Below are 21,049 nucleotides of genomic sequence, written 5' to 3'. Positions count from 1 at the left end.
ACCACACCCCACAGGGTTAATAATCTGACCCCACCCCACAGGGTTAATAATCTGACCGGGTTAATCATCTGACCACACCCCACAGGGTTAATAATCTGACCACATCCCACAGGGGTAATAATCTGACCCCACCCCACAGGGTTAATAATCTGACCACATCCCACAGGGGTAATAATCTGGGACATGATCAGCCCCTCTGAACTGAAGAAGTCTCTTGAATGAGAGACGAAACGTCTTCAGAACGTTCTTCAGTCCAGTGGATCGACTCACCAGCTTTGGAGAAGCAGACCTGATGACTGAGAACCTACACAGACACGTTTAAGAACAGCATTGATGACAGGAGTCGTTATTAAGAGATTATTTATTATAAATATACAGTGTTAAAATGGAATGGTACCTGACACTGCCAGCCGTTGACCACATACAAACAATAACGAGTTTGTCATCAGATCAAATCTCACAAACAAAAAGAACAAAAAAAAACCGTCTGCAGACTACACTACCCAGAAACCCCTGTTCTCCACCAGGAGACCACAGTGTGATGTTCCTACAGCTGAACCGGACTGACAGGAGGTTCATCAGCCACAATCGTTTTATTCTGTTGACATTTTTTGAGCACACATGTAAAGGAATCGCTGCTTCAAGCTTTTAACATGTTAAACCACAAAGTTTTTAGGGTGTGGGGGGCTTCGAACCAACGACTGAACAGACGTCTGTCACCTCTGACTGAATGTGGATCAAACACCAACATTCAGACAGAAATGAGTGGATTTCCTCTCTGGACAGTCGTGACCTTTATCCGAACTTTCATTCTATAAAATCTGAGGTACATCAGGTGTTGGCTTCACCAGGTCCACCCAGAGGAGGAACCAGGTGTTGGCTTCACCAGGTCCACCCAGAGGAGAAACCAGGTGTTGGCTTCACCAGGTCCACCCAGAGGAGGAACCAGGTGTTGGCTTCACCAGGTCCACCCAGAGGAGGAACCAGGTGTTGGCTTCACCAGGTCCACCCAGAGGAGGAACCAGGTGTTGGCTTCACCAGGTCCACCCAGAGGAGGAACCAGGTGTTGGCTTCACCAGGTCCACCCAGAGGAGGAACCAGGTGTTGGCTTCACCAGGTCCACCCAGAGGAGGAACCAGGTGTTGGCTTCACCAGGTCCACCCAGAGGAGGAACCAGGTGTTGGCTTCACCAGGTCCACCCAGAGGAGGAACCAGGTGTTGGCTTCACCAGGTCCACCCAGAGGAGGAACCAGGTGTTGGCTTCACCAGGTCCACCCAGAGGAGGAACCAGGTGTTGGCTTCACCAGGTCCACCCAGAGGAGGAACCAGGTGTTGGCTTCACCAGGTCCACCCAGAGGAGGAACCAGGTGTTGGCTTCACCAGGTCCACCCAGAGGAGGAACCAGGTGTTGGCTTCACCAGGTCCACCCAGAGGAGGAACCAGGTGTTGGCTTCACCAGGTCCACCCAGAGGAGGAACCAGGTGTTGGCTTCACCAGGTCCACCCAGAGGAGGAACCAGGTGTTGGCTTCACCAGGTCCACCCAGAGGAGGAACCAGGTGTTGGCTTCACCAGGTCCACCTATGGAGCCGTCTCTAAACATGAAGTCATCCCATGTAGCCAGCGTCGTCACCAGCGTCGTCATGTGACCTTTACATGACTCGTCATTTCCATGGTGACAAGCTGAAGCTTGTAGTTTCAGGGTGAGGTTCAAGCGATCATTTTACTTTCCTGGTGTGGTAGTGATGCGCTGCTCACTGATTGGAGGACATTGCCGTGTCCCCCAGTGGACACTAGGTGTCCCTGCTGCAGGTCCCGTAGGTCCGGTTGGAGCCACCATGTGATGAGGACGGCAGTCCCTCAGACTGCCTGCAGAGGGCGAACAGGTGGCCCGACTCGTCTGCTTCCACTTTCAGGTACGAGGCACTTAACATTTTCAGTTCTTGACACACGAGCAGCGCCGCCGGAGACTGACGCTGAAGTCGTGTGCAGAACACGCAGAACCCATGTGAACACGCACAACAGGATGTAAACATTTAAACGTTACCGAAGGAAAAAGGACTCAAGTTACAAACAGTTCCACTAAAGCTGAACGACCACAGGAGGAGCTCCTCTCTAACGCTAGAAGCCCCGCCCCTTAAGTGATGCGGCCAACCGTGCGCCGCGGAGGAAGCGACAAGGCAGCATCCGTACAAGTGTGTGTGTGTATGTGTGTGTGTGTGTGTGTGTGTGTGTGTAACCTCAACGCAGGAGGGAAAAGCCTGGAGATCCAGGCTGAACCAGGGGCGGAGCCAGGCTGGCAGAAATCACTGATTGGTTGTTCAACCAAAGCGAATCAGAGCAGGACAAGGGAATCTTCTGATTGATTGGTTGTGACACTAGTGGGCGTTGGCTCAGCCCCGTCCTGGACGTTCTCCTGGATGTCTGCTGCCACCTGCTGGGGGACGAGGGCACCACCAGGAAACACACGTGTGTGACACACACCTCAGATGACCTTGGGGTCGCTGATCGATTTCGTCACTCGTCCAACACAAACCGATGTCGGATGCCAGACGTTCTGAAACTCTTTCCCGTGAGGTGTGGGCGTGATCCCGGGGCGTGTCCAGAGACGCTGCTCCAGAAGCACTGAGTCTAGAACATGTGCTGGTCCCCCCACGACTGGAGAAGGTTCCCCTCCACTCAAAGGACCCTCAGGTGCAGACCGGCACCCCAAGAGGAACCCTGGCTTTGGCCTGAAGGCGGGACTATGGAGGTGTGGTGGGGGGCCAGTCCTATGCTTTGGTGGCTCCGCCCAGCTAGACACAAACATCTGATCAAAAACAATTCAAATCTGTCTCAAGAGGAAAAACTGCAAATAAAGTCAGAACAAGTCATAGAATCTGTTAAAATCTCTGTAGAACATTTACCCCCACCCTCTGACCATAGACATGGATTCAGACTGAACCTGGATTGAGGTTGAACCTGGATTGAGGTTGAACCTGGATTCAGACTGAACCTGGATTCAGACTGAACCTGGATTCAGACTGAACCTGGATTCAGACTGAACCTGGATTGAGGCTGAAGGACCTGTTGAGACGAGTCATTTGCAGCTTTAACAGTCAAACATCTTAGTAGCTACATCACTGGTGCTAAACAGAACCCGTTGCTTCGGGAGTGAAAGTCCTCGACGCTTAAATAAGGTCCAGCTGGTGAACATCAGCGTGAAGCTCGCGGGACAGCAGGTGTGCAAACGTGGATCCACGTGTGGAAGGAACACGACGCGTCAACAGAAAAGGCAGCGGCTAAAGGGACACCTTGACATTTGTGTTTCAGCTGCGTTTGGTCAGGTGGGTTCTGGTGGGGGAGGAGACCAGTAGCAGGAAGTAAGTTCAACAAGTTCTCATCAACTAGCTTCACTAAATCAAACCCAACAGGACCGACCAGCGGACCTCCAACCAGTAGAACTCCAACCAGTAGAACTCCAACCAGCAGAACAACCAGTAGAACAACCAGTAGAACTCCAAGCAGCAGAACAACCAGTAGAACAACCAGCAGAACTCCAACCAGCAGAACTCCAACCAGCAGAACAACCAGTAGAACAACCAGTAGAACTCCAAGCAGCAGAACAACCAGTAGAACAACCAGCAGAACTCCAACCAGTAGAACTCCAACCAGCAGAACAACCAGTAGAACAACCAGTAGAACTCCAACCAGCAGAACAACCAGTAGAACAACCAGTAGAACTCCAAGCAGCAGAACAACCAGTAGAACAACCAGCAGAACTCCAACCAGCAGAACTCCAACCAGCAGAACAACCAGTAGAACAACCAGCAGAACTCCAACCAGTAGAACTGCAACTAGTAGAACAACCAGCGGAACTCCAACCAGGAAGCACAGCACTCCCCAGATTGCCCACCAAGCTCCAGAGGGTCCAGAGCTATGGGACCCTCTGGATCGCTGAAGGTTCTCAGATTTGATTGGTCACATGTACTGACTGATCCAGAACACAAGCTAGGCTAGCTGTACACACCAACTAGCAGCACCTGGTCACCCTCAGGTTCTCCAAGAAACACAAAGTGCAGGCCTCAAGGGAAGTTAGCTTAACAAGCAGCCTAGGATCCAGACCCCCGACCCTAACCTAACCCCTGACCTGAACCTAACCCCTGACCCTAACCCAGGGCTCAAAATGAACTTTTTTTCTTGGTAGCACTGGTGCTCCCAGATGTAGAAGTTAGTAGCACCAGCAAAGACTTCAGGAGCACCCCCCCAAAAGCAAGGCAGTGACGGAGCGATAGAGACGCTCCGTCCATCTCCGTTCCTCCTCCCTCCCTCCCCCAGGAGAGCAGCCACAGCTGCGCTCTCATTGGTTCCTGGCAGGACCGCCGTCTCACAAAAAACGGGCGCACCAGATTTTTCCCCTCGTCGTATCGGTGCTCCCAAATGTATTTAATAGTCGCACTGATGAAAATTTGGGCGCATATGCGACCAAAATGGTTGCAATTTCGAGCCCCGCCCTAACCTAACCCCTGACCCAAACCTAACCCCTGACCCGAACCAGACAAGCTATCCAGACTCGCGTCTCCTCCCCCACATCAAGGACGTCTGACTGGGTCCGGGTCCTACAAGCATCTCAAGTGGAAACGGGTCTGTCTGGGTTTACAGCCCAACATCCACACCAAACACTTGCAGCCCTTTGGCTCCACCCCCTTCAAAGGCTCCACCCCCAACAGATCACGTGCAACAGAAGAACCTGAGGGGTTCAGAATGCCGATGAGCGGCCGACGCTCGGCTTGCGAACCCAACCCAACAGCCGAGCTGTGATCCCAGCATGCACTGCAGCAGCTGTTGGTCTGGGTTAGTTCTGCAGAACCCCCCCCCCCCCCCCGAGGACGGAGGGAAACCAAACATCAAGGCGTCTCTTTGAACCCGGTTGGGCCGGCGGCCGATGGAACCGCAGACCCACTAAGGCACGTGTGAGAAAGGATTACATGAGGTGAGCTAACGAGCTAACGGGCTAACGCGGCTATAGCGAGGCTTCACCAACGAGCTATAGTGTGAAGACAACATGAGGCTAGCAAACTAAAAGACACGCTAGATGCTAATGGATGCATAGCATCGCTCACAGACGTAGCTTTGACTTCCTGTGGCAGGTCAAACGCATCCTTCAGAGTCTCATTGGACCACCCCGCCGGGGGCGGTGCTAGTGTTTCTCACTCTTAAAGAGACAGCTCCGCAGCGACAGGAAGTGGATCTGCTTCTCGATTGTCATGAGTCTGTCGCCATTGGCTATTAAAACACCAACAGAACCAATCAGGAAAGGAGTCCAGGTCTCAGGGCCGGTCCAGACCCAGGTTCCCTGTCGGGCGTCGAGCTGAACCCGATCCCCAACCCGGGAAACGACGCTAAAAACAGTGTGTGTCCGTGTTCTGGAGTTCAGCCGGCCCGGGGGCGGGGCCAGGCAGGAGGGTGGGGTCTGTCTCCTCCCGCTGGCCCGTCTCAGTCTTGGATTGGTCCAGTTTCACCGGCTCCTCCTTCTCGGGCCGCTGGGGCTCAGCTCTGGGTCCTGGGGGCAGAAACCGTCCCAAGCGGGACCCGTTCAGGTCTTCCTCAAACTTCACCTGGAAGGGGGGCAAGCCCAGCAGGAAGGCCCGGATCCTGCTGGGGGAGCTGAGGTCTGCGGGTTCCTCCTGGTTCCTCCCCTCCAGCGTCTGCTCTGGTTCTGCTCTTGTTCCTCCAGACCCAGGGGGGTCGCTCTGGTTCTGGTCCAGGATTTGCTCGGGGCTCCGGGGCCTCTTGGGGGGCGGCTCCTCTGTGGGGCCGGGGTCCGGCCCTTCGGCGCCATGCCTCTTGGTAAAGCGTTTACTGAGGTTGAGAGGCAGCGCCTGCTCGGGGGGGGGCGTGATGGGGCAGGGGGGGGTCTTGGGGCCCAGGTCCTGGGACAGGGCCTCGGACAGCCGGCGGGTGAAGGTCTGGAGCTGGGACGAGCCCAGGCGGGTCCGCATCAGCTGGCACACCTGAACGCTGCAGTCCAGGTTCAGGGGCAGCACCCGGAGGGGGGGCAGAGGAGGCCGGCTCCTGGCGTCCCGACAGCCCCCCCTCGGGGCCCCCTCGTCAGCGCTGCAACCGGAGCAGCGGTGCTGCTGGTGCAGCTGGGGGTGTTCCCCGCTGGGCCGGGGCGTGTCCGGGCTCCCGCCCTTGGGCTGGAGGGCATAGACGGTGGGGTGGCGCTGGCTCGGGTCCTGGGGGGTCACGGCCGGGCTCTCCAGGCTCCTCTGGAGGCCGACGCGGCTCCTGAAGACGTCCAGGGGACACACGCCCTTCACCGGGCTGAAGCCGCCCAAAGCCCCGCCCACAAAGTGGCGAGGAAGAGCCGGGAGGAGAACGGTGGGGGCAGAGGTCACAGAGGTCATGGAGGTCACCGGGTCAAGCTTCAGCTCCGCCCCTCTGGGCTGGAAGGGCAGCAGGGGGGTAGACAGCGGGGACAGGTCCGGAGTCAGAGGCAGGATGGACGGCTGGATGGGGGGGGGGGGCAGAAAAAACAGAGGTCAGAGGTCACAGAAGAATGTCAGGTCAAGGGAACCACCAACGCTGAACTCTGGGGGTGTGGACGGATGCCACCGTGTCCCCTGACCTGAAGGACACTCCCTGGAGGCTGTGGGCCAATGGGAAGAGTCCAAATTTAAGAAGGGTCAACGACCACGACCCAACAGGGAGACGGTGACGGGTTCATGACCCCCCGTCCAGTGAGGACCAACCCTAACCCCAACCCCTGACCCTAACCCGACACACGTCTGACAGGAAGTCCCGCCCATCCCGGGGTCATTCACTAGTTTTTGTTTGAAGTTGTTCTGCTGCTTTAACTTCATCTTCATCACTTTAACATGAGGAAGGTTTCTGCCCCCCAGCAGGGGGGGCTGTTCACACCTGCAGTCAGAGCGAAGGTCATGTGATCTACTCCCCGTGACCCCCCACGTGAACCTGCTGGACCAGCAGTGAGGGGGGCCAGGGCCGTTCACACGCCCACTGCTCCGGAGCGCCCTGGGGTGTGAAGAACGTCGGCTGTTACCTTGTGTGTGCTGCTGGCTCCGCCCCTGGCTCCGCCTCTGCCTGGGGGCAGGAGGTTCTGGCCGTGGCTCGCTGAGTTAGCTTTAGCCTGCTGCTGGGCTAGCAGCTTAGCCTGAGCCATCAGGGTGGCCTTGTTCCTGGTGCCCGGGGGCCGGCCCCGGCCCCGCTTCGCCCCCACTCTGGAACCTGTGTCCACCTGTCACAGGAGAGAAGGTCACTGTTTAACCAGCGGCCCCCAGCGGCCCCCAGCAGACCGATTCCATTACACAATATTTAACGGACAAACGTAAACAACGGCTGTGAGAATGAACACAATAAACAATAATCATTCATCAATACAGGTAGTCGTCGACTTACGACCGCGATTGGTCCCGACAGATCGGTCGTAACTCGACTTGGTCGTAAATCGACTCTTAAGTAAAAATTCAATCCAGCAGCGCTGGTTCTTGGCTGGGGGTCGTCCGGATCGTCAGCTGGGGCAGCATGTGGGTTGGTGGGAGCGGGAGACCATCTTTTCATAATCATTGTGAGCTTTGTCTGAATTGTTCGTTTCTTTTTCTCCTCATAAATTTCACGATATGGACGGAAAGCGTCGTTTGCCATCCGTTCAATCCTTGCAAATGTTTCTATGTTCTATGTCCATTTCTTCAAAGTGTGCACGGAGTTTATTTAACAGGGAAAAGCCTTCTGACAAGCCTTTGGTGGTGAACATTTTTTCTGTTTCCTCCTCTTCTTTCTCTGCTTCTCTTCTCTCTTCTTCTTCCACTCTTTCTTCTTCCAGCGCGATCAGTTCTTCTTACAGCGCGATCATTCGTCAGTTCTCCAAGGAGAGGTTTTTTGCCAGTTTCACTATTTTCTCCAGGATCTGATCAAGTTCTTCGTCACTTTCAAATCCAGCAGAAGAGTTCACGTAACGCTTGACAGTTTTTCCATACGCCATTCATACATTTCTCCGTCACAGCCTCCTAAGCAGCCCAGCCCATCAGTAGTGGGCTGGGCTGCTGATCTCAGTGTGACTGAACAGCGTGTGTGCGCCGTGGGGACTGGAGAGAGCGCGGGAGCCTCAGAGCGTGAGTACTGTGGCTGGAGGGAATGCCCCGCCCTACCCGGACATTGTGGTCGTAAAGTCGGTCGGTCGTAAGTGGCATAGGTCGTAAGTCGACGACTACCTGTAATCAATATCTCTGGAGGCTGGAATGACGCAGGTCTCACTGCTTCAGGGGTCTCAGGATAATCTGATGTATTTAATCCAGCTGGAACAGCTGTGGGCTTCATTCTGGGGTAACGGGGTAACCAGTCACATGACCCAGACCTGTCCAGAGGCACAGGCGCACGCCTTCGTCTGTGCCTCAGTCAGCACAGGAGTCACTGATCAATAGAAAACATCTTTAGACTGATAATCAATAAGTAAAAAAGAATCCATACGCCCGGTATCGAAGGGCCTGGGGGCCGGTACCTAATGGCCCGGGGGCTGGTTCCTAATGGCCCAGGTACCGGCCCCCGGGCCATTAGGTTCCTAATGGACCATTAATACCTAATGGCCCGGGGGCCGGTACCTAATGGCCCGGGGGCTGGTACCTAATGGCCAGGGGACTGGTTCCTAATGGCCCGGGGGCCGGTACCTAATGGCCTGGGGGCCGGTACCTAATGGCCAGGGGACTGGTTCCTAATGGCCCGGGGGCCGGTACCTAATGGCCCGGGGACTGGTTCCTAATGGCCCGGGGGCCGGTACCTAATGGCCTGGGGGCCGGTACCTAATGGCCCGGCGACTGGTTCCTAATGGCCTGGGGGCCGGTGGTTGGGGACCGCTGGTTTCAAACATGACTACAGATGGAACGCCCCCTAAGGACCCACTCAGCCTGAAGGTTTGGGACACGCCCATCAGGGCGTTGAGCAACTCACCGTTGGGGGCGGGGCCCCGGCCCCGATTTTCTCCTTCCCTTTGGTTCCAGGCTTCCGGCCCCTCGGCAGTGGTTTCCGTCCCCTGATGCCTCGGTCTTTTGGGGCCAGGGGGGATTCTGGGATTTTGAATTCTGCCCCTCCTGCCCTGAGGTGCTCCTCGTAGGGCAGCATCAGCCTGACAGGAACAGGAAACGGTTACAGGGGGCTCTGGGCTCGCGGCCCCGGCAGTCTCCAGTGTCTCACCTCTCGTAGTGTCTCCTGGTGCAGGTGGCGGCGCTGGTGCTGCCAGGACACCCCCCCAGCTCGTTGTAGACCACCTTCCACAGGCGGTCCAACGTGACCTGGACGCGAGAACGCACAGGTGAAGGAAGGAAACACCCTGTGAGTGACGCCACGCCACCACAGCAGCGTACCCCCCAGACTTCAGGAACTTGCTGAGGGCAGCTACGAGAAACCTAACCCTACCGGTAACGCAAAGACAGGAAACGGGGCTATAAATGTAGAAAAGCCCTGCCTGGGGCAAAGGCTGCAGATTAGCATTGACTGTAAACACCAGGATACGTTCTGATTGTCCCTACCTTTCTTCTTCTCCTCCTCCTTCAGGCTTCTCCCTTCAGGGTCTCCACAGCCAATCAGTGTCCTCCATCTAACCCTGTCTTCTCATCCTCTTCTCTCACACCAACTACCTTCATGTCCTCTTTCACTACATCCATAAACCTCCTCTTTGGTCTTCCTCTAGGCCTCCTGCCTGGCAGTTCAGAACTCAGCATCCTTCTACCAATATATTCACTATCTCTCCTCTGGACATGTCCAAACCATCTCAGTCTGGCCTCTCTGACTTTATCTCCAGAACCTCTAACATGTGCTGTCCCTCTGATGTACTCATTCCTGATCCTATCCATCCTGGTCACTCCCAGAGAGAACCTCAGCATCTTCATCTCTGCTACCTCCAGCTCTGTCTCCTGTCTTTTCCTCAGGGACACTGTCTCTAGACCAAACAACATCGCTGGTCTCACCACAGTTTTGTACACCTTTCCTTTCATTTTAGCTGAAACTCTTCTATCACACATCACACCTGACACTTTCCTCCACCCGTTCCATCCTGCCTGGACACGCCTCTTCACAATGTCATCTGCAAACATCATAGTCCATGGAGATTCCTGTCTAGCCTCGTCTGTCAGCCTGTCCATCACCATAGCAACAAGAAGGGGCTCAGAGCTGATCCCTGATGCAGTCCCACCTCCACCTTGAACTCCTCTGTCACACCTACACACACCTCACCACTGTCTTACAGTCCTCATACATGTCCTGCACCGCTCTAACATACTTCTCTGCCACTCCAGACTTCCTCATACAATACCACAGTTCCTCTCTGGACACCCTGTCATCAGCTTTCTCCAGATCTACAAAAACACAATGCAGCTCCCTCTGGCCTTCTCTGTACTTCTCTATCAACATCCTCAAAGCAAATACTACATCTGTAGTACTCTGTTTTGGCATGAAACCATACTGCTGCTCACAAATGTTCACTTCTGCCCTTAGTCTAGCTTCCACTACTCTCTCCCATAACTTCATTGTATGGCTCATCAGCTTTATTCCTCTGTAGTTGCCACAACTCTGCACATCTCCCTTGTTCTTAAAAATGGGCACCAGCACACTTCTCCTCCATTCCTCAGGCATCTTCTCACTATCTAAGATCCTGTTGAACAACCCAGTCAGAAACTCTACTCCACCTCTCCTAGACATTTCCATACCTCTACAGGTATATCATCAGGACCGACTGCCTTTCCACTCTTCATCCTCTTCAATGCCCTCCTCACTTCATCCTGACTAATCTTTGCTACTTCCTGGTCCACAACAGTCACCTCTTCTAGTCTTTGTTCTCTCTCATTTTCCACGTTCATCTGATTGTCCCTACCAAACTAGCTCAATGTTAGCCTAGCCTGCTAGCTAGCCTGGAAATGAAGCAGCTCAACATTAGTCTTTATTCCATCTTTATTACTTTATTACATCTCTGAAAAAAACAACCTGGAAGTAGAACCAAACATGAAAGGTGTTTATGCTAGGCTACATGCTGCTAACGAGATGGGCGTGGCTCCCGGACCGCTCTACATGCTAACACATCAGAGCAAAGGACTGAAGCAGCTCACCTGTTTGTAGCCTCCAAGACGTTTGACCACAGAGTACATGAGGAACAGGTCAACTGACGGCAGAAGAGAGAACCAGTAAGACCAGAGCATCCAGTTAAACACTGAAACACGTTCTACAGAATCAGAACCCCAGGAACCAGAACACAGAACCCCAGGAACTAGAACCCCAGGAACCAGAGCACCTAAACATTCATTTTTGATCCAGATCAGTAGTGAACCTGTAACCACACGCGTTCTAGTCTGAGGCAGGATTTTTTAAATCAGGATTACTTTATCAGGATTGTCTTATCAGGATTACTTTATCAGCATTACAATGCTGCTGACATCAACAGGAAGAGCGTGATGGACTGACCACAGGCCCACTTTCACTTTGGCTGGGTCAAACCCCCACAACCCCCAGGGCCCCCAGAACCAGAGACGCTCACTCTTCTTGAAGCCCAGGTTGGGAACTTTGTGGATGGGGGCGCCCTGCCCCTCCATGAATGCAAAGAGCTGGTCCAGGAACAGTTGTTCCTCAGGGTGGGGGAGCCAGCTTCCTTCACAGCCCGCCTCCACACTGCCCATCACGTTCTCCTGGGGGGACAGGAGGAACACCATACGTTTGGAACCAGAACACGGATAGAACCGGACCTGAGTCTGAGAACTCCACGAGACGTTTGGGGGCCCACCATCCTTCATTTGAGGGGACGAGACAAGTAGGACACACCTTCATCCTATCGATCCAGGACTCTGATTGGCTGGACACGGGGGAGTCTTTGCCATCTCGGCTCCTCCTTTTGCGAGGTCGTCCTCGGAGGCTGAGTGACGGACATCCTGCGAAGAGCACCAGGAAGATAAAACACACCGTTAGGGTCAGGGTCAGGGTCAGGATCAAGGGTCAGGGTTAGGGCCAGGGGTCAGGGTTAGAACTAGCAGCAGTGGTGGGCGTGGCCTGGGTGACCAGGGAAGCAGCAGTTCAGTGTAAGTAGCTAGCAACAGTTAGCAGGTGGATTTAACCGGTTAACTTTAACCGGTTAACTCCAGTCTCTACTCTCTGGTTTCCTGTCACACGTACTGAACTGCCAGGAGAAGCTGCTGCTGCTTTCCAGCGTCGGGTGGTTAAATGTGTCCCTGCAGTACATCAGCCGGATGTTGGGGAGCGCTTTGACGCCCCCCAGGGCCAGCAGGTGGGGGTCCTGGAGCACCGGCCCCCTGGCTCTGTCCTGGACACGTCTCTGCAGGGAGCGGAAGCGGCAGTACTGCGGATAGCTGAGGACTTTGATGCCATTAGCCGCCAGCAGGTCTCCTGGGGGAAATGAGACGCATGAGGCCAACGTCCACCAGGGGGCAATAAATACCGCTCCAACTCAACGGGACTATGGGCACCAGTTTGTTACATTGTTGTAACAAGTTGTAACAATACACAACAGTGTATTGTTACACTACTGTTTAGTGTTACACTACTGTTTGTTACGGTACTTTTTATCGTTACACTACTGTAATGTTAATGTTCATTGTTACACTATTATTACACTATTGTTTATTGTTACACTATTATTACACTATTGTTTATTGTTACACTATTATTACACTATTGTTTATTGTTACACTATTGTTACACCACAGGCGTGCTCGTGATGTTTTGTACACTCACGCCTGTCCCTGGGGGGCTCGCTGCTCCTGTTGATGGCGTTGCTGACATTGTCGTTGCTCTGTAGAGGTTTGTGGAGGCCGTTTGTCCCACAGGGGGCCGGCTTCACACTGCCCCCACCTGCAGGCGTGGCACACAGCCACTGCACCAGGTCCTCCACCCGCACCACCATCTTCCTGGACACGGCCAGCACCTCATCCTGAACAGAGAGGGGACAGTGAAAACACACACACCAGGTGGAGAACACACACACCAGGCTGACGGGGGTTCCAATCCCGGGGTTGTCAGACAGATCAATCAATCAATCAAGTTTTATTTATATATCTTTTACTCATGACAGCAGACATTTCAAAGTGCTTTAACAGACAGAAACCCAACTGAACCCTCCAGAGCATCAGAGACAGTGGAGGGAAAAACTCCCTCAATGAGGAAGAAACTCCGGGCAGGACCCAGACTCTTTTGGGGGCCATCCGCCTCGACCGGTTGGGTGGAAAAGAAATCAAAGGAAGATAAGAACAGGGTCAGAGAGAGAGACAGAGACAGAGAGAGACAGATAGGCCAGATAGAGACAGTATCAATACGGTTAAGGTATGAATATGGTTAAGGATGAAGTTCATAAACACCCAGAGACACCAGGTGGGACGGACAGGAAGTCCAAACAGAAACGTGAACGCAGCAATAAAACGACAGTCGTCAATAGATTCAGTCGAGTTCATTTAGAAACAGACGAGAAAACGTGTAAAATAATAATAATAATAATTAGTAATAATTAAGATCTGTTGGTTAAACATGAAGTGACAAGCAGCTAGCTTAGTTAGCTTAGCTAGCACAGACCTAAACCATCAACCCTACTGGGATCTTTGGTTTGATTGGTTTTAATAGTGATGATGTCACTGGGATCTTTGGTTTGATTGGTTTTAATAGTGATGATGTCATCGGTCTGACGAATGTCCAGCAGAGCGTTTGGTTTTAAACGAGGATGAAGAGCGTCTCCACATGCAGCCAGGCTGGAACCAAAACCCTTCCCATAATGCCTTGCATCATGTGGGGTGTGTCCATCACTGACAGAGAAACAGAGAGGAAGACACACACACACACACACACAGACAGAGAGGATCATGGGATGACCCCAGAGAGAACGTTCGCACAGGAGGGCGTCGAGCCAACAACCTCCTGGCTGTGAGGCCACCAGCTGTGGGTGTTGGAGGGGTTCTACTCCAGACGTACCCCTACCACGCCCTCTACAGGCCAGAACCGAACCCCGCCCCAGCAGAAACCACACCCACCTCTCCGTGCTCCCTGGTGCGACCCTTGGGCGTGTCCTCAGGCAGGAAGTACAGTCTGGTGCTGGCCAGCAGGTGGCGCCGCGCCTGCTCCTCCCAGAGTAAGGTCACCTGTGGAGACGAGACGCCATCAGGGGCCCCGCCATTAGGGGCCCCGCCATTAGGGGCCCCGCCGATGGGGCGTCGCCATCGGGGGCCCATGCACGCAGCAGGCCCGTGGGGGCGGGTCTCACCTCGGCGATGCAAACTGGGTCCTGGGGGCCACAGCGGACGCAGTAGAACTCCCCCAGCCTCCACACCTGCACCGGCCCCTCGGGGTCAGACCGACTGCTCACAGACTTGTAGAAGGCGTAGCTGCCCCTCTGGCAGCAGGGGGCGCCCAACCACTGGGGAAAGAGCACAGGACAGCATGAGGACCCCCCCCTCCGCACAGAAACCCGAGACCCTGGACGCCGCTCGGAGGGACCCGGGCCAGGATCCAGACCGGGATCCAGACCCAGATCCACCGAGTCTGACCTCAGGACGTTCAAACCCACAGGAGGAACCAGATCCAACCAGAGCCTGTCTGCTAGCCTGTCTGCTAACCTGTCTGCTAACCTGTCTGCTAACCTGTCTGCTAACCTGTCTGCTAGCCTGTCTGCTAACCTGTCTGCTAGCCTGTCTGCTAGCCTGTCTGCTAACCTGTCTGCTAACCTGTCTGCTAGCCTGTCTGCTAACCTGTCTGCTAGCCTGTCTGCTAGCCTGTCTGCTAGCATGTCTGCTAACCTGTCTGCTAACCTGTCTGCTAACCTGTCTGCTAACCTGTCTGCTAACATGTCTGCTAGCCTGTCTGCTAACCTGTCTGCTAACATGTCTGCTAGCCTGTCTGCTAGCCTGTCTGCTAGCCTGAGACAGGACGTCTGAGTGAATCCATCAGAGCTGAACGTCTGTGTTGAATCGATCAGGATGAGTTCTAGAACGTTCTGCAGAACGTCTGACCATCTCCTCTGACAACAACCTGAACCGAGTGGAACGCACCCCAAATACTGTAGTATAGCAAACAACACGGGGGGTCAAACCTCAACCCTAATATACAGTGCGCCCTCGTGCATCAATGCTCACGACTTCACCTCATTGCGGATTTTTAGTAGGCAGTCACATGATACCGTACTCTCATTCTATTGGCTGACAGCATCAGGAAGTGTTCTACGTTCTGTGAGTCTCTGACTTCTGTGAGACACTAAAGTGTTTTAAACAGTCTATCAGAGAGTTTAAAGGTGACACAGAAGGTGGTTTAATATCAGAATGGGGGGGGGTTCAGAAAATAAGAATAATAAGATAAATAGTTCTTCACTATATCACGGAATTCGTTATTCACGTGTGGTTCCTGGAACATGATCAGATCACATGATGTTTTTAAACCATTCGTAACAAGGTCTGTCAGCGGGATTGTTGTGTTCGTGTTTACATGACAGTATAGATGTGAAACTGTTTTCCGGTTTTTATTTGGAGCCAATTGACCCAGAAAAATGGAGATGTGATGGTTTACATTTGATCTATGACAAGCGGTTCAAACGGCTCCTTATAATCAGATGCAGGTGCCGTGTTTCTGTCCATGTAGTCGCCATCGAACAAGCGTGACGCATGTATTCACGTGATCCTTTGAAGAGTGGCACAAGTGACACAAACTGTATATAATTACGTCAGAAGCCTATGGCAAACTTTTTGGAGTTCAAAATCATTTCAGTGAGCATGTTTTTGGTTTTTATGTGCAATAAAATAAAATTTTTCCATTTCTGAATTTGACTGTTTGTGTCTATTTTACCCCAATGTGTCAATATAGAAAGTTAAGAACAAGGGAGATGTGCAGAGTTGTGGCAACTACAGAGGAATAAAGCTGATGAGCCATACAATGAAGTTATGGGAGAGAGTAGTGGAAGCTAGACTAAGGGCAGAAGTGAACATTTGTGAGCAGCAGTATGGTTTCATCCCAAAACAGAGTACTACAGATGCAGTATTTGCTTTGAGGATGTTGATAGAGAAGTACAGAGAAGGCCAGAGGGAGCTGCATTGTGTTTTTGTAGATCTGGAGAAAGCTGATGACAGGGTGTCCAGAGAGGAACTGTGGTATTGTATGAGGAAGTCTGGAGTGGCAGAGAAGTATGTTAGAGCGGTGCAGGACATGTATGAGGACTGTAAGACAGTGGTGAGGTGTGTGTAGGTGTGACAGAGGAGTTCAAGGTGGAGGTGGGACTGCATCAGGGATCAGCTCTGAGCCCCTTCTTGTTGCTATGGTGATGGACAGGCTGACAGACCAGGTTAGACAGGAATCTCCATGGACTATGATGTTTGCAGATGACATTGTGATCTGCAGTGAGAGCAGGGAACAGGTGGAGGAGAAGCTAGAGAGGTGGAGGTTTGTCCTGGAAAGGAGAGGAATGAAGGTTAGCCGCAGTAAGACAGAGTACATGTGTGTGAATGAGAGGGACCCAAGTGGAAGAGTGAGGTTACAGGGAGAAGAGATCAAGAAGGTGGAGGATTTGAAGTACTTAGGGTCAGCAGTCCAGAGCAATGGAGAGTGTGGAAAAGAGGTGAAGAAGCGTGTCCAGGCAGGATGGAACGGGTGGAGGAAAGTGTCAGGTGTGATGTGTGATAGAAGAGTTTCAGCTAAAATGAAAGGAAAGGTGTACAAAACTGTGGTGAGACCAGCGATGTTGTTTGGTCTAGAGACAGTGTCCCTGAGGAAAAGACAGGAGACAGAGCTGGAGGTAGCAGAGATGAAGATGCTGAGGTTCTCTCTGGGAGTGACCAGGATGGATAGGATCAGGAATGAGTACATCAGAGGGACAGCACATGTTAGAGGTTCTGGAGATAAAGTCAGAGAGGCCAGACTGAGATGGTTTGGACATGTCCAGAGGAGAGATAGTGAATATATTGGTAGAAGGATGCTGAGTTCTGAACTGCCAGGCAGGAGGCCTAGAGGAAGACCAAAGAGGAGGTTTATGGATGTAGTGAAAGAGGACATGAAGGTAGTTGGTGTGAGAGAAGAGGATGAGAAGACAGGGTTAGATGGAGGACACTGATTGGCTGTGGAGACCCTGAAGGGAGAAGCCTGGAGGAGGAGAAAGGACAATAAAACCATCTCTTCAAGTAGCTGAAGTTGTGCTGAAGGTAACCACCAGGGTATGTTAATCCTTTTAATGTGGTGATAGACACAAATATCAAAGGTACCAAAAAACAGCCGAAATACGTCTGAGGTTAACCACGAGGAACAAGGGTCCACTTTAAACAACAACATGGGGGGTCAAACCCTCCTGGTCAGGTAGCATGTTGCAGGTCCTGCTGGGACTCTGTTCAGTGTAAAATAATCAGAGGGTTCAAGACCCACATCAAGTGACCCCCCCACACACACACTCTTTGTGTCACCATCCTGGGATTGAATGATAATCTACGTTTTGATTTTTGGATTATTTCTCAGGTAAACTGAACGTCAGCAGGAACGGAACCAACAGAACCCGTTCTGGAGCAGAACCGTCCTGCTGGAACCCGATGAGGCCTCTGGTGGAGACGGAGATAACACCACACAACATCTGAGCACACACACACACACACACACACACACCCACACAGACACACACACAGACACACACCCACACACACAGACACCCACACAGACACACACACACACACACAGATACCCACACACACACACACACACACACACACACACACACACACACACACAGACACACACACAGACACACACACACACACACAGACACACACACACACACACACACACACACAGAGACACACACACACACACACAGACACACACACACACAGAGACACACACACACACACACAGACACACACACACACACACACACACAGAGACACACACACACACACACACACACAGACACACACACACACACACACACACACACACACACACACACACACACACACACAGAGACACACACACAGACACACACACACACACACAGACACACACACACACAGACACACACACAGACACACACACACACACACAGACACACACACACACACACACACACACACAGAGACACACACACACACACACAGACACACACACACAGACACACAGACACACACACAGACACACACACAGACACACACACACAGACACACACACACACACACACACACACACACACACACACACACACACACACACACACACAGACACACAGACACACACACAGACACACACACACACACACACACACACACACACACACACACACACACACACACACACACACACACACAGACACACACAAGAATTCAGGATGGAAACCTTTGATCTGCCTGCTTCGCCTACGAGTCGATAGATTCGATCAGGGATCGATCCCGAAGGGATCCCCTCGTCGTGCTGTGGACCGGGACTCGAACCCGTGTCCTGACCGGTCCAGGTGTGAACAGCTGACTCCAGGTGGGTTCTCTCCGCCCCGCCGCAGGACTACAGGTTCGATTCGCCGCGGCTCGAGTCCCGGTTCCAGGTCCCGGTTTCCGATCCGGAGCCACGAACCCCCCCCCCCCCCCCACCGAACCGGGTCCGATTCGAGGAGACAAAATGTCGGTGGTGCCCCCAGAACCAGTCTGCCGTTCAAACGCCACGCCACCCCCCCGCGGCTCCGCTGGCCAGTCCGGTTCCTTTAATCCCGGCGGGCCGATCGGGGTCGGTGCAGGTTCGGTTCGGTTCGGTGGGGGCCGGGGTCGGAGCGGCGCTGCGGGAGCCGCGGGTGGGGGTGGGTGGGGGTTGGGAGACACACCGTCGACGCAAAACAAAGAACCGAATCATTAACCAGAAAACTGCCCCGGTCCCGGGGCCCCGGTAGAGGACCGGACCCGGTCCCCGGTCCGGTTCCACCGACCCGCGTCCCCCCCCGGTGAAAACAACCGGCCGCCGACCCCAGAGAGAAAAGTTGCGGCTGCGTGAACAAAGTTGGACCGCAGGAACTCCGCGGAGGAGCGGAGCCTCGATCCGGTCCCGGTCCCGGTGCCGCCCGCCGGGCCCACGCCGAACCGGTCCGGCAGCAACAGGTCGGGCCGCCGGTACCGGACGCCATTTCCGCACCGATCGGCGTTACCTGGATTGCCTTGTGCTCCATCGCGGTCCCGCATTCCCTTCCAGGCCCGTCTCCGGTTTCACCGCCGGGACGCGCCGACACAGAAACGAGCGCTCCGTCCCGGCCTGTTCGGAACGGGACGGCCCGGCGGGGCGGGGCCAAAGTTTGCCACAGAGTACAACTTAGTAGCCCATCGGGCCAGCAGCGTTAGCTTCTCCAGCGTGACGTACTTCCGGCTGACGCGGCCGAGTGGGCGGGGCTTACATACCAGAAGTTTAAATCAAACGCTCCTCACGCCGTTCCGCCTGAAGCTGAGGAACGTTTCAGCAAAAGAAACGTTTGGATTGCCATCCAGAGAAGCTCCACAAACATCTGAAGCTGCTTCTAAACGTTCTCCAAACATCTGCAGCTGGACCCCCAGACTGAATGAAACTGAAACGAGAACATTTATGTGATCACGTGATCGATTGGCCTATTGTTTTCTGATTTGTTTACTCCTCTGATCAATAACTAGATGATTGTGTCTTCAGTCAGCTGTGAGAGGATGCTGAGGGTTCTCCTCTCACCTCCTCTGGTCCACCATCTCCTGCAGGAGATCTCTGGAGGTTCTTCTCTCAGATGACATGATAGTGTTTTTATGATCATATATTGTACAGTAACGTATTATATGTTGTTGTTATTATTATGTTATTATCTATTGTACAGTAACATGACATTGCGCGCTCTTAACGGTTTACTGGTGTTGAATGATTATAATATTTATGGAGGACAGACGTAAAGTTGAGGAAAATGACAAAAAATTAATTTTTATGTTCCAGCGTATTTCTTTGAAAACCGATTAAATGACACTGTACCTGTATTATGAGGTCTACCTGTATTATGAGGTCTACCTGTATTATAAGGTCTACCTGTATTATAAGGTCTACCTGTATTATGAGGTCTACCTGTATTATAAGGTCTACCTGTATTATGAGGTCTACCTGTATTATAAGGTCTACCTGTATAAGGTCTACCTGTACTGTATCTACCTGTATATTTGGTTCTGAGGTGAACGTGTTGTGTCAGAATGGTTCTCCTCCTGACATCTGGCTTCTCTGTGTTCTCAGGGTTACATTTCAGGATTATATTAATATTTACATTACAATAACAATTAGATTAAAATAATAATTAGATTCGACTTGATAATTAGAACATGAAGTTGTTTCCGGATGACGCGACAAAGCAGGACTTCAGCTTCTAAGAATCAACAGGACCTCCTCAAAGGCAGCTGGAAACATTACCTACCGTCACCAGCAGGGGGAGTCAGCGCTCTCTCTCTCTCTCTCTCACACACACACTCACACACACACACACACACACACACACACACACACACACACACACAGATATCGGCAGGCCTCAATAACAACACTGAGCTGCAAATATTCAGTAGGCTTCTGGGTTAGGATTAGGATTATGTCTGCGGTTTGGGTTGGGGTCAGGGTTAGGGATTATGTCTGGGATTTAGAGTTAGGGTTAGGGTTAGGGGTTATGTCTGGGATTTAGGGTTAGGGTTAGGGTTAGGGGTTATGTCTGGGATTTAGGATTATGTCTGGTGTTAAGTTTAGGGTTAGTGGTTAGGGTTATGTCTGCGGTTGGGGGTTATGGTTAGAGTTAAGGTTGGGGTTAGAGTTAGATGGGATGGGACATTTACAGGTCAACTGGATCCAAATTCCATTAGAAGTTTGAATTAAAGTCAAGCACAGACCTCCAGAACTTGCTAGCGGCTAGCAGTTAGCATCCCAAATGTTTACTGTCAGGAAAGCTGTGGCTCCAACAACCAACAATGACTGAAATGTTGCAAAGCAGAGAACAGCGGCATGTCTCCACCCAGTCTCCACCCACAATCTCCACCCAGTCTCCACCCACAATCTCCACCCAGTCTCCACCCACAATCTCCACCCAGT

The 21,049-nt window shown here is 52.6% G+C and overlaps 1 protein-coding gene across 2 annotated transcripts; it reads right to left on the bottom strand.

Moving 5' to 3' along the window:
• Positions 1 to 355: 355 nt before the first annotated feature.
• zgc:77151 (uncharacterized protein LOC337153 homolog) lies at positions 356 to 20,106 on the bottom strand. Of its 2 annotated transcripts, XM_068331046.1 has the most exons (12): positions 19,125 to 20,103; positions 14,241 to 14,393; positions 14,011 to 14,118; positions 12,728 to 12,923; positions 12,149 to 12,379; positions 11,801 to 11,907; positions 11,520 to 11,667; positions 11,095 to 11,147; positions 9,188 to 9,285; positions 8,945 to 9,119; positions 7,044 to 7,238; positions 356 to 6,489 (listed from the first exon to the last, which is right to left on the bottom strand). In XM_068331046.1, the coding sequence occupies exons 1-12, from the start codon at positions 19,143 to 19,145 to the stop codon at positions 5,380 to 5,382; spliced, it is 2,595 nt and encodes an 864-aa protein (XP_068187147.1). In that variant the 5' UTR covers positions 19,146 to 20,103; the 3' UTR covers positions 356 to 5,379. The 2 variants fall into 2 exon arrangements, with proteins under 2 accessions (XP_068187147.1, XP_068187149.1); XM_068331048.1 differs by lacking the exon at positions 7,044 to 7,238 and having other exon boundaries at positions 19,125 to 20,106.
• Between the last annotated feature and the right edge of the window lie 943 nt (positions 20,107 to 21,049).

This window comes from Antennarius striatus, chromosome 13, assembly GCF_040054535.1.
Source record: "Antennarius striatus isolate MH-2024 chromosome 13, ASM4005453v1, whole genome shotgun sequence".
In the NCBI taxonomy this organism is placed as follows: Eukaryota; Metazoa; Chordata; class Actinopteri; order Lophiiformes; family Antennariidae; genus Antennarius; species Antennarius striatus.
This window is presented reverse-complemented; position numbering and strand designations above follow the sequence as displayed.